At 35.5% G+C, this 17,297-nt stretch overlaps 1 protein-coding gene across 2 annotated transcripts; it reads right to left on the bottom strand.

The window, feature by feature from the left end:
* Positions 1-134: 134 nt before the first annotated feature.
* LOC108570581 (neprilysin-like) lies at positions 135-8,317 on the bottom strand. 2 transcript variants are annotated; one of them, XM_017932463.1, is made up of 19 exons: positions 8,152-8,317; positions 7,333-7,511; positions 6,230-6,387; positions 5,334-5,495; positions 5,201-5,284; positions 4,249-4,460; positions 3,934-4,128; positions 3,713-3,826; positions 3,223-3,364; positions 2,932-3,049; positions 2,265-2,355; positions 2,015-2,191; positions 1,824-1,924; positions 1,680-1,738; positions 1,493-1,544; positions 1,329-1,396; positions 1,105-1,250; positions 687-848; positions 135-418 (listed from the first exon to the last, which is right to left on the bottom strand). In XM_017932463.1, the coding sequence occupies exons 2-19, from the start codon at positions 7,350-7,352 to the stop codon at positions 239-241; spliced, it is 2,241 nt and encodes a 746-aa protein (XP_017787952.1). In that variant the 5' UTR covers positions 7,353-7,511; positions 8,152-8,317; the 3' UTR covers positions 135-238. The 2 variants fall into 2 exon arrangements, with proteins under 2 accessions (XP_017787952.1, XP_017787951.1); XM_017932462.1 differs by having other exon boundaries at positions 7,333-7,489.
* Between the last annotated feature and the right edge of the window lie 8,980 nt (positions 8,318-17,297).

The raw sequence follows: 17,297 nt of genomic DNA, 5'->3' as shown, positions 1-17,297 counted from the left end.
CAGAATTTTTATCCCTCGAGTATTAAAAAATATGTCAAAATTTACATTCTAACACGAAGAGAAGACGACTAAGAAATCTTTTGGATTAAGTTTCTTTTATTCCTTAAAAAACTGTTAAAAAAAAGGTAGGAGTGTTCTTTACAAAGTACAAACCGGCGAACGATACTAACTCTAATTCTGTACAAGAATACTCTGTACAAAGTCAATTGTAACGTGCTGGACTTTTCATATTACACAATTAATTCCACAACGTGCACTTGTGCCGTCGATTCATCGAGCTGCTTCTCGGACATCTGAAGGTTTTGGAGAATGAGGCCATGTTCGAGAGAGAGCCTATAATGCGATACTTGGCAGGACTGTGTTCATCGCTGTTGATTACATCTGCCTCGTATTCCGGTCTGGTCGACGAGCACCAGGACTATAAAACGGAATCGTGATAATCAGTCGAGGAAAATTTTATCTGATACTTGTTGAGAGATACAATTAACACTCGATGATGGTAACGTGGGCAAATAATTCAACGTAGAGTTGATTTCTCTGTTAGAAGTTTTATGTTAACTGGCGTTTAACTTTCAAAATGTTTTTATTGAAAAAATATCACGAAACTTCCTAAACACTTTCGATAATTCCGAGAGAACTGATTTCGAGGAATTGTCACAAATTGTCACATTCTTGTAGTAACTCACGTTTGCGAAAGATAAGAAGAAAAGCTCGTCGTGGGAGATATCCTCGAGACCAGGTAATTTCGTTTGTAGCTTTTGTTTCGCTGCTCTTTTGTAAGCTGAATATGCTATTTGTACACCAATCGAGTCCGCTATATTCTCATCTTCGGTCAAATGTCCATCCAACTGTACACAAAGACAGCTCGTTAATACCCATTTCTTTTTTGCTCGTAGAAAAAACAAATTTTGCCAACGTCAGATATATTTTTGTTCGAACCGACACGCGAAGTAAGAGTAAATTCTTCGTGGTCCGGTACACACAGAGAGTTACGTAGCCAAGGTGAGTAATTTTCCAACAGGATGATTCAGATGGTTTTGCTCGATTAAAAAGTGTTCGAAACCATGTGAAAATTTAGCTCGAAGCGTTAATGAAACTGCTCACCTTAACATGCTTTCCATATTCGTCCGTGATATCGAGCGTATAATTGCCATACTGCTCGACAAAGCACATTGCTCGTTCCTCGTATTCGTACGACGCCGGCTGCGAGGTCCATGAAATTCTGTAGCCTTCTTTGTCGAACTGTATTCCTGGGGGAATTCGAGGAAATTAGATGTCAAATTTGTGAACGTAATCAAAATTTAGAAAATTAGAGGAGATTTTTTTACCTTCGTTGTCGAAGCCGTGGGACAACTCGTGTCCAATTACGAATCCGGTTGTTCCATAATTGACAACGCTGATTAAATGTAGATTTGACAAATTTAATCTTCGTAATCGCAAAAATTGTGTTTGGAATACGATAATTAACTAAATTGAAATTTAAGGGACTTACTCTGGTAGAAGTGGTGTGAAATATGGATCTTGAAGTTCAGCTGCTGGTATGACTAGAAATGAAGTAATGATCGATAAAAAAATATAGTTTAACAGAGAAGTCGATTTTCTGTTTTAATGAAAATGACTATTTTTCTACGAGAATAAATGTGAAATATATTTAATGTTCTATTTTCAGTAATACTTACGTATCGCGTTGACTGTTTGTGCGTAGAACGCGTTAACTGTGATAGGATAATCCAACCACCTGAAAATTAGTACGATTAAAGATAAGAATAGAATTTTAAATTCTAAACTCAACAAGCGATCACAATCTTTTGAGGGAAACTCACTGTTTTTTCACAACAACATCCTTAAACTCTTTCAAACTTCTTACTAATTCGTATTCTTGGCAATTCATGATATTTTGGAAGTAATCTGAACCTATGCGCAACTGTGAACAGTTTATAACATATTTATACGAATTTGTACTTTTTAGAAATTTATCTTTTATTTTTCTTCAAGTAGCTTAAAATCGATCTACCCCTTCGTGATATCGAGTAACAGCCTTGTCGTCTTTGTACCAATCTGGATATCCAATTTGAGTTTCGAGGTTCTCCAATTTTTGTGTCAGCGTTTCTTTCATAGATCTCGGTAGCCAATGAGCCTGTTCTATTCGATGCTTCAGCTCTTCCTTTATCTTTCGAACCATTCTTATCGCCTTGAAAGAAACATGGTGGGATAAAAAAGAAATACCTTTTTCACTTGAAATTAATTTGGAAAGAATGTTCTACCTCGTGAATAACATTATCCGTCATATATTTCTTAACAAACATGTAGGAGACTGCGTTTTGTATTTTCATATTGTGCACACAGACTTGCCATCTACGAATCAATTAAACATTTCCTTTTTCGTAAGACATTCCAAGTAAAAGTTTGATAACAATTAAGTACTTAATTTTGAAGAACTCAAACGTTCCCTATATTGTATATTTTTTAACCCTTTCGTCAATAAGGAGAAGCTTATGTTCCACTTGTCAATTTAGTATCGATTAGAGACGCGATAGATAAATAATGGATTTCTCAGAAAAATAATTCTGTCACGAAAGGGTTAAGCGAGGAAACAACATTCAATCAGTGGTCCAAAAAGAATAATAAATTTAAATTAAATTTATCAATGTAAAATTAAATTTAATAAAATAAAAAAAATGGGACGCTTATGTTCCACTTGAGCACTCGAACATAAATTAATCTCAATTCAGCATCGATTAGAGATGCAACGATCGACGGGTAAATAACAGATTTAAAAAAGAAAAATTCAGTCACGAAAGGGTTAGACGAGAAAATAAATTTCGATCAGTGGTCCAAAAAGAATAACGCACATTTCTCGAAATAAAAACAATTTGCAATATTTCGCGATAGTGATACGATAAAAGAAATAAATAACGACATAGACGGTACCGTGGTGTGTAATTGGAAATATTGTACGACGAGAAGGATATATTGAACTTGATGTCTCTCATCTCCTCCGTGGTGAACAACAGGAATTTGTCCACCATGTTCCATTGGATGTAGTTTACTGGAAAACGGAGGAAACCATAAAACGTGAAACGGTGACGTTGCGGAAAATGTGTCCAAAGAAAATCTTAAGTGAACGAGTAATCATAGTGCGATCAGGGAAATAGCAAAGAGCAACGGTTAACGTAAATTGGTACGGTACGAGTAGGGGAATTTATGCAATTACGGTATTACCTAGCACACGTCTTGAGGTGTTTGCAAGTAGCCTCGCCAGCTTATGAAGGAACTCGGGATTATACACTATAATGTGTTCAGACGAGTTCACGTTGATATCAGCCAGCTTAAATGCGTGTTGTACCACTTCCAAGAAGTCTATCTGTAAATTTTCTCAGTGAAACTACTACCGTCCGTCGTGTATTGTCAATGCGTCACTATAATTGCTGTCTACGAATATGCAATTGAAACTTGAGAACAAAAATTGTAACTTGGGAACAAAAGGTGTACAGCAATTATTTTTTCAGTATCGTCTAATAACGAATTACGTCAATTTTATTTAAGAAACTATGCGTTAGATTAGCATTGATGATTTAGGAAACAACACTTGTCGATTTTAACGCTAAATAGAGCAGAAAGTGTTAACAGGCGAAGGTTCTAAGATGATTGGTTTCTGACTAATATAATTAATGTTGGTAGAAAATAAGAACGTTGAAATAATAAACTTTACCATTGCAGAAGGCGAAGTAATACCGGAATTTTCGTACCATCTCTGTAATTGCTTAATTGTCATTCTTTCGTAATTATTGCTGACCGTGTGCACTTCCTTTCCATTTTCGATAATCTGAAACAAGTGGTTAATGCCTATATTCGTTATACGATAAATTATTGTTTATTTTTCTATTTCATTTGGTATCTATTATTTCTAACTAAGATAGGAAGAGTAATTACTTGCAATAATTCAATCTCGAAATACATCATTTTCGATATATCAGTGGCCAATTGGTGACGATCTAAAGTATACCCTTTTTCTCTCGCGAAAGCTTGAACTACGTGATAAATACCACGAGAGTACGTGTCGTTATCGTAGAACACTTTGTTTATATCCCGTTTACTTGCTAAAGGGTAGTCGGTGTCTTGATCTATCTGCAATAGAAATTGATCCGATCTATAAAAATTTCAGAGATCCTTAAAAATCTCGACTTTACTCGTTTCGTTCATTTTCGACTTGGATCGATGAAATATTTGCTCTAACGATTTGCTTACTGTTAACACGTATCGCCGCGTATTATTCAAATCGATTTCGTATTCGAGATTGTAGAAAGCACTGTTCCCTATCAATCTGACATAATGTTTATCGATGGTTTGCCACGGTACACTGTCAGGATCCCACTTGCCTACTGGCACTGCCATCGGCCAGCCGCCATTGTCGTCCAGGATTTCCTGGATCGGCCTGATGCCTCTCCTTTCGATCGCTCCTGTTGCAAGATTTTTAGGAAATTCTGCATAAATCTTTGCACTTTGATGGTAAAAATGATTTCAGGAATACTGTGCAATTATATTCGTAATTATTTGGACAATAATGAAGTTTAAGTTTATCCTCTGGATCAATTTTTCTTTCAGTGAAAAAATTTTCCGAACTATTCCAGAGATATTGTGCAATTAGATTCAGGATTATTCGAACGATAACGAAGTTTAAGAGATTCCTCTGGATCAATTTTTCTTTAGGTAAAAATGTTTCGTTATTTCCAGAGAAATTGTTGACAAATTTTTGGTACTTTCGTATGGTAACAATAAGAAGAGAGGATAACAGAAAGAAAACTAAGAAGAGAAATTTATCGAAAACTTTTTCAGCGATTATCAATTGCAACATGTGCGTTTATTATTACTCATATGAATTTCATGACGTAACTTCTGTTTCTTCCTCCTTTTTTTATTACTATTCCCTTGAGAATAGTCCGAATGTCTGAGTGTGTCACGTAACGTCTGTTTTGGTGATTACGAATACCGAGAGTAAAAAAACTTGGAATGTCTACCAATTTAAATATTTTTTTACTAACGAGATAAATCTTAACTTTCTATGTTACCCCCTGTTTCAGTATTATTCGCTGTAAAACTAAATAACTACGCTTCTCACGATTTCATTGAACATCGATTAAACATATTTGCATACGTGGTTTATTCATTGGAGTATCAGATATCGATGCAATTTTCCTACCTACGTCCATGCAGGAACGATAAAGTTTTTTCGCTAGTCTGACAGGCGGAATCTCGTTAGGATCGTCGGGTTCTTCAAGGACGTCTTGAAAGAGAAAATTCAACGATACGTGAAATAAAGTAGCGAGTCTTACCTCTGATACGTTTGTGTGTCTTTTCCATGACGTTGTGATCTTCGGACCACTCGACTTCGTTCTCTGGTATGGAATTATGCAAACCCCACGAACCGCAAGCGTATTGGTAGAAATTTTCACAGGGATCCGCGGTCACGTCTCTGCTGTGTCGAATTTTTCTAGCTGGTGTGTGACAAAATATTCGTCAAATTATCCTTCTTTTCTTAGGATAATCGAACATCATTTTTTTAGAGTAATTATTCGAAATCGTTTGCAAATTTAGTATGCACCGTGAAATTTCGAGAAATCGAGAAAGAAAAATAATAGGAAATCGCAAACTAAAATTATTAAAAATTGCAGATCGAATAAATCAGCAAGAATATTCCTTTTCTCAAAGGAAGACAAAGACAAACACCTACGATAATCGAAAGAAAGAAGAAAATAAAAAACCACGATCTACGAAATTATTATAAATTGTAGATCGAATAAATCAGCAAGGATCATCGATCAAACCGTTCATTTTTCCCTCTTCTCAACGAAAGGAAGCTACAAGTTCCTCGACAATAATCGCTCTAAGATTCGAAGTTTCTTGACACTCGTGATTTCCCGGAGCGCGTCGAGACTTCCTGATGCTAATGATCAGTTGCAGGAAACGACGTTCGAGAGGCATCATGCACGATGATTTTCCTATTTTTCCAATTCCTATCCTTCTGCTCGAACCTCCGCCGCGTGTAACATCAAAAATTCTTCCAGCGCAACTTGGAAAATTTCTCGTTTCTCTCCTCTGGACGTCGTTCGATAAATCGTACCGATACTGCCGGAACAAACAGAGCTCTGCGTCCACTTACGCAATACCGGTGATTCGCAAGAAAATTGCAACTTATGTAAATGTTACGTCACAGAGAGCGAGAACGTACCGATCTCGTGGCAGTACGGTGTCTCGCAAATTCTTTGCTCCCGATTCTCTAGATAGTCGTGAGTTTCCGTGTCGTTCCTCGTGTTCGAGATCTTCCAGACCCGCGTGAACGACGGCGAGGGCAACACCGGAATCGCTGTAACCGCTGTCAACTGACATCTGCAAAGAAGAAGGAGAAAAAACTCGAAACCTGTCGAATTCATGAATAATTCTAATATCGAGTAATCCAAGTGTAATAACGTGACGAGGTCGAGGAAAATTCCTGCATTTGTCGCTCGTTCTAGCTAGATTTAGCGGTTCCCCGATGCACAGGTAGTTCCCGCCGTTACGAATTCATTGGTTCCTCGCGATTACAATTTTCATGCATTTACAGGAACACCATGCATCTACCCGAGTTGTCTACGTTTTTTAAATGTATTCTGGAAAATATAGATTTGCATAAAAATTCGCAGTCTTGTGACCGTTAGTGAATCGGGAATTCGCGAAGCTCGAGCTCGTTCTAACTGGCCATTACGTCGCTACAGTGATTCCCCGTGCAATTTTTGGAATAAAAATTCGGAGAGAAATTGGTGAAGTGAGAATTTGAAATTTGACACTGTAGAGTAATTAACAAATAGAGATGAAACAGATTGAAAATTTGCATTTGAGCAACAGCGAATGTTTCTTCTCCAACGTGAAGCTGACGAAGTTACAAATTTGTCGAAATATACCGTGCACCTGTGGAGTCCCTTTTTGGGAAAAAATAAAAATTCACAATTTCCAAATTATGTCCACTATTAACGCTTCCATTATATTCACGATAGATTCTTGGAAAACTTTCTCTGGATAATTTTACATACAAAAGGCTAATTCTGCGAATCATCTTTTCTCCAAAATTTTCTATATTTATAATTAATTTTCTATACAGCTCTGACCCCGAAAGTGTGTCACCGAGATTCGCGAACTAGAGTTCGCTTATCTAATCGGCGTCTTTTTTAACACAACCGTCGAATATCGTTTGTTTAAAAATTCCGCGCGTACACGGTTCCGTAAAGTCGTCGATGTCGCAAGGAACAAGCCTCGATACGCCGATTTATCGTCGGTATGCGTTTTCAGTCAACTTACATTAACCAGACGAGCTGCATGCTTGTCGAAGGAGCGAAGTCCTGGACTGATGTAGCCGCTAGTCAAACGAGCCTAATCCAACACCCGCGAAACCAGCCGTCTTTATCCGGCGAACACGTCTCTTCCGCTCTTTTCGAATTCGTCGAAAAGCCAGTCGCTGCACAAGGTCAATTAATGAACTGTGTTTTATGAAACAAGCTAGGTACGTCAAGAGTAATTGATTTCACGAATGTCGCGCTTCGATATCTGGATAAAGAGTGGAACGACTGAGTTGTACGAGAATTATAGCAACGAACAACGTTGTTTATGGGCATCTTATTGTCATGTTAAACGATGAATCACTTTTCCTCGCTGTTTGCAGTAGTAGTTACTCTTTTCTTCAATTTTTTTTTTTTCAGCTAAAATCATTTTACGCATACGGTTCTTCTACGTTGGAAAAAAGAACGTGCTCGTTGAAATGCAAATTTCGCGATTCGGTTGTGAAACCGATACTCGCGACATAAATGCAACAATAGTGATTGTTTGAATTTACATTAACATCGAATCTGCTACTAATTCTTTATTGATTTGAAATTGATGTTGTGCAGATCAATAGCACTTTACCTCATTTCGAATGATTTGAATGATAAAAAATTCGTTAAAAAATTATTACAAATGCTACCTTTTTGGGGGGAATTTTTGTGCAACTTGCAGTGCACAGTGATTCCAAATATTTGGCCGGTAGTGTACGTGAAAATGTTTGTGTTAAATGGAAGAGAAAATTTGCGTCGAGTGTGATTTATTGTATTTATTAAAGTGTATTGATAAAAATTCACATACTTATAAATCGAGGTAATAAATTGTAATTGTTTATGACTTTCTTCCCATCGTCCATTAAATGGCGGCGGTAAATCAGTGGTAAATCTTCCGATAGAGAGGACAGATTGTTACGGCTGATCGAAATCTTCCAGGCGGCTTATTCTACTTTAACATTATAGCGGAATAAGGAAATATGTACTACGAAAGTTCTCCTTCCTATACTACTTTTATACAGAGTGGTGGGGTTTGCACCTTTAACGCGGTAGTATCCATGGTGGGGATAGAATGGCCTCGATATTTTGTTTCAATGGCACGATTCCCATTCGCGATTTGCGTGCGATAGGTAAATCATTATTAAAACAGTTTTTTCAATTTATTTCAGACTTAGATGTTTCATTTCTTTTTTTTTTTTGTTTTAATTCACTGATTTAACATTTCATCTGTCGTTACAGTGGTACATATATCATTATGCCGTGGAAGATAATGTTTGGGGAATTATCTTATTGATATTCATAGTTGTTACGAGAAAAATATTAGCGTAGCGTTATGTTTAAAGCTTGTGTAAGATCATATTCTATACGAGAAGAAGAGCTTGGAAAGCAGAAATCAACTATGGATTCTTATACTCAGTTTGCTGTAGTTTGTGTTTCACGTCGGTAATGTAGAGAGTGATAGAGATTCTCTGGGTAAATTAAACCAATGAAATCGTACAATTGTAAAAGCAACTTTCATTCCAGTATGAAACACGAAAAATTCAATGACAGGTGCTATTAGAAAGTGGGAAAGTTCAACGAGCTGTTCAGAATTTTTGTTACATTTCGTCTTAATGTTCGTACATATGGCAACGACGTGTGGAAGCACTAAAACTATAGCAACATATTGTACGATGCAGTTTTCTTTATTTGATTTAATCAAATCTTCGTTAAAAAGTGTACTTGTAACGTGACAGACGAGGTGTACGATAGATCTAACATCTTATGGAACTTTGTGTCCACGGCACGAGGGCCGAGAAGGCCCTTACCATTCTCGCGTCGCTTCCAACGTTACCGATTTAACATAATCACAATATTAGCAGAAATGTAACTATGAAATTGCAAATAAGAAAGTAACGTAATTGTTTAACAGCAGATGATTCATCGCATGCGCGTGATCTATTGTTGTCGAAAGATCGTGAACAGTTCTACCCACGCAAACCTATATATTTAGTCGTGTTTACCGCGAAGGATAACTCGTCGAGGTATTTGGTAACATAGAACTGAGATAGACAAGGAAAGAAATACGGGAAAACGAGAATAACGCTAGAAAAACGGGTTAAACAATGAAAGAATTACGGGTAGATAAGGATAGCATTACGCCAGTGTGTTAGACAAGGAAAGGTATATGGTTAGACAAGGACAGAAAAAATTTACAATCGAAAGTAACGCCATCTCGTGTTTGGTCACGCGAAATAACGACTCGTTACTCGGAACACAGAATGTGAACAGAGGTATTAGCAAGGAAAACACTAGTGTGCGACAAGGATAGATACACAACGCTTCCTATTGGCTGGCGGGGCGCCATGCTCCACCACCCAGGGCCTCAGCCACGTGATCCGGTGAAAAATCATTAATAACTCAATAATTACGATGATTTTGTGAACTTTTAGAATTGAAGAATGAAGTCTGGACCTTCAGCAACTTTCACATATACTTTTTAGTTCACTAGACCCTGTCAGTAATTAGTTATTAACAATTTTAGTACGTGATGTCGGGAACGATACCGGATAGCGTCATGTATGTTAACGGTTTTTCATTAATTTCATAGCTTTCTACTAAATTCTCATGCAACAGACTACATGCGTTTGAAAGGCAACTCCTTTACCTATATTCTTTTCTAATTTTTATTAACATATTCGGTTTAGTTTAGGAGCTATTAAACATTATACGGGGGAGTCTCCTATTCGTTGTACTCGAGTATAGTCAACTGCTATAAACAAATGCTAATATCTCATAAACCACATAACGTACGCACTTGAAAATGATTGGAGAATATAGGCAAAGGTCTGTACTATATTCTACATGCATAAAAGTGCAAAATTAATCATGCATTTTCGTAGAAATGACGGAAATCCGTTAGGCTTCAATGTGACGAGTATAGTACTCACCCAAATAATATTTAATAACTCATTATTTACAATGAAATTGTAAACTTTTAATATTGAAGAATAAAGTGTAGACCTTCAGCAACTTTCACATATACTTTTTAGTTCACTAGACCCTCTCAATAATTAGTTATTAACAATTTTATTACGTGATGTCGAGAACGATGCCGCATAGTGTCATGTATGTTTACGGTTTTTCAATAATTTCGTAGCTTTTTACTAAATTCTCATAGTAATCACTATATGCATCAGAAAGATAATTCCTTTGGCTACATTCTCATGTAACTTTTATTAACATATTCGGTTTAGTTTCAGTGTTATTAAGCATTCTTTAGGTGAGTATTAGACGCGTCGCATTCAAGTGTAACACATTTTCGTTATTCCAATAGATATGCGTGATTAATTATGCACTTTGAAGCTTGAAGAATGGAGAATGAACTTTTATCTAGATTCTTTACTACTTTTGGTAGACGTAAGTGGTGTGGTTTAGTAGATATTAGCAATTGTTTACAACATTTAACTATACTCGAGCACGGTGAATAGGGGACTCTCTCCTATAATGTTTAATAACTCTTAAACTATGCCGAATATGTTAATAAAAATTAGATAACAATATAGCTAAGGGAGTTACCTTTCAGATGCATACAGTTAGTTGCATGAGAATTTATCAGAAAGCTATGAAATTATTGAAAAACCGCTAGAATATTCGGTATCGTTCCCGACATCACGTTCTAAAATTGTTAATAACTAATTATTGAGAGGGTCTAGTGAACTAAAAAGTATATGTGAAAGTTGCTGAAGGTCCAGACTTCATTCTTCAATTCTAAAAGTTCACAAAATCATCGTAATTATTGAGTTATTAATGATTTTTCACCGGACCACGTGGCTGAGGCCCTGGAAGGCGGAGCGTGGCGGCCCGCCAGCCAATAGGAAGCGTTTTCTCTCTATCCTTGTCGCACACTAGTTCATTCCTTGTCTAATACCTCTGTTTATATCATGTGTTCCTATTAAGAAATCGTAGTTCGCGTCACCAGACGGGAGATGGCCTTGTCTAACACTATACCTTTCCTTGTCTAACTCATTACCCTAGTGCTATCCTTATCTACCGCTATTTCTTTCCTGTTTTTTTTTTCGCTATTGCTATTCTTGTCATTTTTATTATGTTTAATTGATACTTATAAAAAATTTTTCATTCCTTTAACATTACTTATACAAAAGGAAGTGGACGTGATGTGTAAGGGAGAAATAAATAGACTGTAAAATGCTATAAAACAATACTGGTATAATGTAACCTTTTGTAAAATACATTTTGTACACTTGTCTTACAAGAAATAATTTATTTTTTTTATAAATAATAGCATTTCTTTATTTTTTATGATGTTGAAGTCCATTCCTTGATTTCATTAGTGTCCTGGAAGGTCCATCTGTAATTCATAGGAAAAGAACATTAATTTTTCTAATTTTTAATAAAAATTATTATCAATTTCGGACTAATCTACTGAATACAATGGTTAATTTAATGCAAAAGTAGTATCACAGACGAAGTACAGGATTAGACATGACGTGCAAAATCACTAACAGTGATTTATCACAGTGATCGTGATTTTTCTATCTTGAGTGAATTTTCTCACTGTGATCGTAATTACTGATCTTTAAAAAGAACATATTCAATATGATTTGAAAAATAAATTACATTACTATTTGTGTTTTTAAAAATCAGTAGAAATTATAATATAATTAATTTCGTTGCGTATGTGTTTACAATAAGTTCATTGCCGTTGAGAGTGATCTAGCTGGGCAGTCTTCCGAAAGAAAGTTGCTTTCGTTTTCTAGCTAGACCATGACCTTTAGAAAATATACAATTCTTTGAGAACAATTGTGAAAAACGTTGTGAAAAATACCCTGGCCCTTGTAAGATCTGTAACAATGACTTTATTTTAATTCCATGATACAATGAATGAAACGATGGACGAATCGTGACGAAAAATAGTACCGTGGGTTCTTTACAAAGACGCAAGAGCTTGTATAGATACACGTACAAGCAGTTCTTCTTTGTGAATGATTGTATCTTGTTCTAGTTGATTAACGAAGTGGAAAAACAATCACATCTAAAATATCGTCAAAAGTTAAAAAATCTTCTTTATAAGCTTTACAAATATTTTATAATAATAATATAAGATAACCCTGCTTAATGTACGCTACATAATTTACCTATACCTTCGAAGTTCGAATGTCGTGAGAGGCTTTCTAGCGTTGTGCGAAAATTCTGCAAAAATGTTTTCATTTCAGTACCGTGAAAAAACAAATAATATAATGAATGTCTTGCAATAAAATACAGTACCTTGGGTCCAGAAATAGCCACTTGAATTTTTTCGAGGACTGTTTGAAATAATCAAACCGACGACTTTCCTACTCGCACGATCGTCGATACATATGTCAGCGAAAATTAATTCGAATGCAAACGATCCTAAGAAAGTTTTTTAAAAAAGAAATCTTAATATATTTTTAACAACATCTTGTATTAATTTTTTTTATCATACCTGCTTAATGTACGCTGCATTATTTTTCTGCATGGTCGAACGTCGTCACAGACTTCGTCGTATTGGCACGATGAAACAAATACTGTAATAAACGTATTTTAATAAAATTCAATACTTTGGGTCTAGAGACAGTCAGTTGAATCTGATCGAGAGCTATTTAAGCATTCCTACACACACGATCGTATTATTTTCAATAAAAATAATTCGAATGGAACTACGCTAAGAAAATTTTAGAACTTCTAACAATACCTGTTTTTAACAATAGCTGAATCATTATCCGGCGTCTCATCGTGTAAACTTTAAGTGGTAATGTTGGGTCGATGCAGGTGTCATTATATTATCGATGAATTTTTATAGGTTAGCGGTTGCATTTCTTTTAACTTTCTTTCAAAGCGTGAATGTCAAACTGTCCTTTGAATGAATTTTGAAAAGGACCTGCTTGTATATCTGTTGTCACGATCCTTGATGGGTTGACTCGTTCCCTTGTAAAACTACCTGTATACACCTTCTTTTGTTCCCTTTGTCACCTTCTATGCCAGTTAAATTAACACGCGCCACTAAACGTGTGGTAAACAGACGGGCCGGTAAGTAGATCGAACTCTAACCACAAATTACCGAATACAGAAAATAATACGCACTTCTTCATTAATTCGTATGTCCTTTATTTCTATCTGTTTTACGTTGATTTTCAGTCATAAACCTGATATCCCGAACGATGAGAAACACTTGAAAATTTATAATAGATTTTTTCCATAGGTTGCTACTGAAATTGTACATCATTTTCGATTTATGCATCGATTGAAATTTTCCTAATCCCACCACAAGGTGGCAACGACAAATACGCAATAAAATTATTCAATTGAGGTTGTTGACTATTCCTTACTGTGTTTTCTTAATTTTTCTGGGATATTAAGGTTTGTTTAATAATTTATTAATTTATAAATGTGGAATGTCTAAAAAATAGATGGTGGTTGGGTTTCTTTTTCAAATCTAACCAATCTTCGTTTCCGGTTTTATTAATTAATTAAATCAATTTATTCTGATTTTTCGCCAAGTTTAACATATTTGGATGTTGTTATAAATTATTTCACACTAATATGAACTAACAACTTGTATTTTTTATAATAATTACATTAATCATCTAACATCAATTATTAGTCAATATTTTGTTCTCAGTTGTCATCTCCATCTTTCCCGTTAGTGTTTCACTATGGTCCAGAGGCTTCACGTAACGCTGTAACGCGCTGCCGCGATATTAAAAGAAAATTGCGGAAATCTTGGCTGAAATTTGCAAAGGTGTATTTCATTTTATTCCTTATTGATCAAACTTTCGAGTGATCATTGAATTTTTGATAATTTTCCATTATTTCATAAATTATATTACGGGTGGTGGTCTCCATGCCTCGGTTCAACGGTTTTTCGCAATTTTTTTGAATCTGTAAGCCTCTCGTGTCGTGTTAAGTAGTTTCAATCATTTATTTATCGTTTAATAAATGATTGATCGCGTTTCGTGATAAAAATCGGGTAATTAAAGATCGCGTTCGGGAAGTGTTCGGGAGTGTTCTATTCTAAAGTGCAAAAATGGCAGCGAAATGCAAGTTGAAAAAGAAATGGACAATGATGGCGACCCTCCATGTTGCAAATCAAGGTTAATATTTGGAAAATCGATGAGTGAATTAAAATTTTTATTTTTCGTTATTTTTTGCACTTCCATAACTTTATATCATTATTTTTTGTACTTTTTAAACATTTTTCATATTTCCCATATACATAATTGGTTTCTTTTATATTTTCGACATTTTTTTATCATTTTTATTTTTATTTTCCATTATTTTGTTTAAAAATTTTTTCGTTTCTAACATTTTCTACGGTGTACTAATTTTGTACCTTGTACTTACTTACATATGATGATTATTATCTTACATAAATATATTGCATAATTTTTTAACGTAAATTTTGTTTATCTTCATTGTTTGTCGGCTTAGAATATTCTATTCATTTCATATTTTGGATATGTACTATTTGAGAATATTCAAAAAAATCTAAAAATTCTAGTAATAATTTTATGTTTGAACATTATAGTCGTTTTTAATCGTTTTTCAAATAAATAGTTTCGCAGTTTTACCATTGGGACGACAATACCTTCAAATTTGTCGATAATTTAGATTCTGCAGTACCAATGTTGCATTGTAGTTACCGACATAGATCTAGGCGTGAGATAGGACAACAAATGGTAATAAGATTAGTACAAATATTTCTCATTTAAAAATTGAGAAACCTATTATCGACATAGATGAAGACGTGAAATAGGGCAACAAATGGTAAAAAGATTAGTACTAATATTTCTCATTTAAAAATTGAGAAACCTATTATCGACATAGATCAAGACATGAGATAGGGTAACAAATGGTAAAAAGATTAGTACCAATATTTTCATTTAATATTGACAAACCTATTATCGACATAGACCAAGATGTGAAATAGGACGACAAATGGTACAAAGATTAGTATAAATATTTCTTCTTTAAAAATTTGCGAAACCTATTATTGACATAAATCAACGTGAGATAGGTTAATTAGGTTTGGGTTGTATTTGTATTTGATAATAAATAAGATAATAATTACAATTTATAATTGCCAAATTTATTATAGAGAAAAATTACTTTTTTAACATTTTTAACACTAGCAGCTTCTTTCTTACGGGGAAATGCGACTCATTCGTAGTGAATTAATAAAAAAAATACCTTCCGTCGTTAACGATCGCCTATATCGAAAATAGGATTTTAACGTTTTCGCGAAAGTTGATTCGCCATCGCTAGTTACCATTGAGTGGTCGCGCGGGACAGTCGCCCGCGGGTTACTCGCGCAAAAGTCCGTGCGGGTTAGCCGTTGGTGTGATCGCTCATTGTGTAATCCGTTGTTACCGGTTGTTCCCTTTTTGGGTTCTTTCCGGCGGGGCCTAGTTGTACCTAGCTGTCTTCGATTATTTCGGTCAACGCGTAAGTCTACTTGGTCCCTGAGTAACTCCGTGACTCCATGATAGTGTCGACGAGTGTGTCGCGTGTTACGCTCGATGGTTCGCACCAGTGATTGCGAATTTTTCGTTTCGGTCGCGCCGCGAAAGTGTCTCACCGCGATTCGTATTTTTTTATTATCTCGTTAAGAGAGAAGAGAATTTTTTAATTATTCTAATATTACACCGGGAATCGTAAAATGATTAAGATAAGACACTCGTATATCGTTCCGCGATACTTTCTACGAATGGGAATCGTAAATCTCTGAAGGTAGAGAGCTGAATAGGACTCTTGTTTTTGTAGGGTCCTTATGTAGTCACTTCCGTGGGATAAACCTGGTTGTTGGTATCTTTTTCTGAAAAGAAGACAAAAAAAAAATGAATGGATAAGATAGCATGTAAAGTTTGCATAAGTGCAGTGTTAAATCACGTCAAAATTTCTTGGCTGTGAAGCCGAAATAAAGAATATATATATTAATAATTTAGCATCTTCAATTTGATTTAAGATAACTGTTAGTATTCCACCTCTATAAATACATCAGAACTAATGAAAACTTGTTGAAATTAATAAAAGAATTTCATTGGTATTATTCCTTTATTTAAAATTATAAGTAATATTAAAATTTTTAATTTTAATACATTTATTATTTTTGAAATTATTAATGTATAATGGAAGATATTGCAATACTGTACCACAGACAAGATATACAGTAGACCACTCATCTAATATATATTTTTTGTCACATGATCACGGGGTCCTAGAACCCTGTTACCATCATTCTACTATATCGACTAAGACTGGTATTATACCACTGCACTATTAGTGATAAGAATTAAAATCAAACACACTTGCTATTTGTTATTTTAAATAATGAAGTAGACAAAATTTCTAATCTTAGGGTAAATCAGAATAGATTCTATCACACACATTTGCGTTTTGAGTGTATTGGCAACATAGTAGCAACGTATAAACGACCAATATCTAGTTTTCCGCGATGCAGTTCTTTAACTGACCGTTTGTAAGCATAGAATTCGCTTCAAAACTAATAGTTTTCAACAACGTTGGTATTGCAGATCGTGTGACAAAAAATCCCATAAGATCTACCTTAAATTACCTCTGTACCTGTACTTCATCGGTGTTCTTCTCACATTCTCTTGCATATCGAATTACCATCGACAGAATATCGCCTCTTACCGACCGTTTGAATACGCATGATATTGTGCCGGCCAATCCCGTGATCGATTACTCTCGGTTCGCGCACGCGGTTGGCGCACGAGTCGCGCCAGCTGATTGGCGCTCGGGCCGCGACGAAGTGTCAAGCACGGCGAGCAGGTGGTGCTCGCGTGCCACCGCATTTGTAATGGCGTGCGACGGCTAGGAAAAGGGCAACAACGCGCACGAGTGCTCGGGTTTTCGTCTGTTGTAAAAACGGGAAGTGCGTTGGTGCGTGCGTGCGGTGACAGTATCGTTAAA

This window comes from Habropoda laboriosa, unplaced genomic scaffold, assembly GCF_001263275.1.
Source record: "Habropoda laboriosa isolate 0110345459 unplaced genomic scaffold, ASM126327v1 scaffold95, whole genome shotgun sequence".
NCBI lineage: Eukaryota > Metazoa > Arthropoda > Insecta > Hymenoptera > Apidae > Habropoda > Habropoda laboriosa.
The sequence above is the reverse complement of the archived record's forward strand: the minus strand, read 5'-3'. Positions and strand labels throughout refer to the sequence as shown.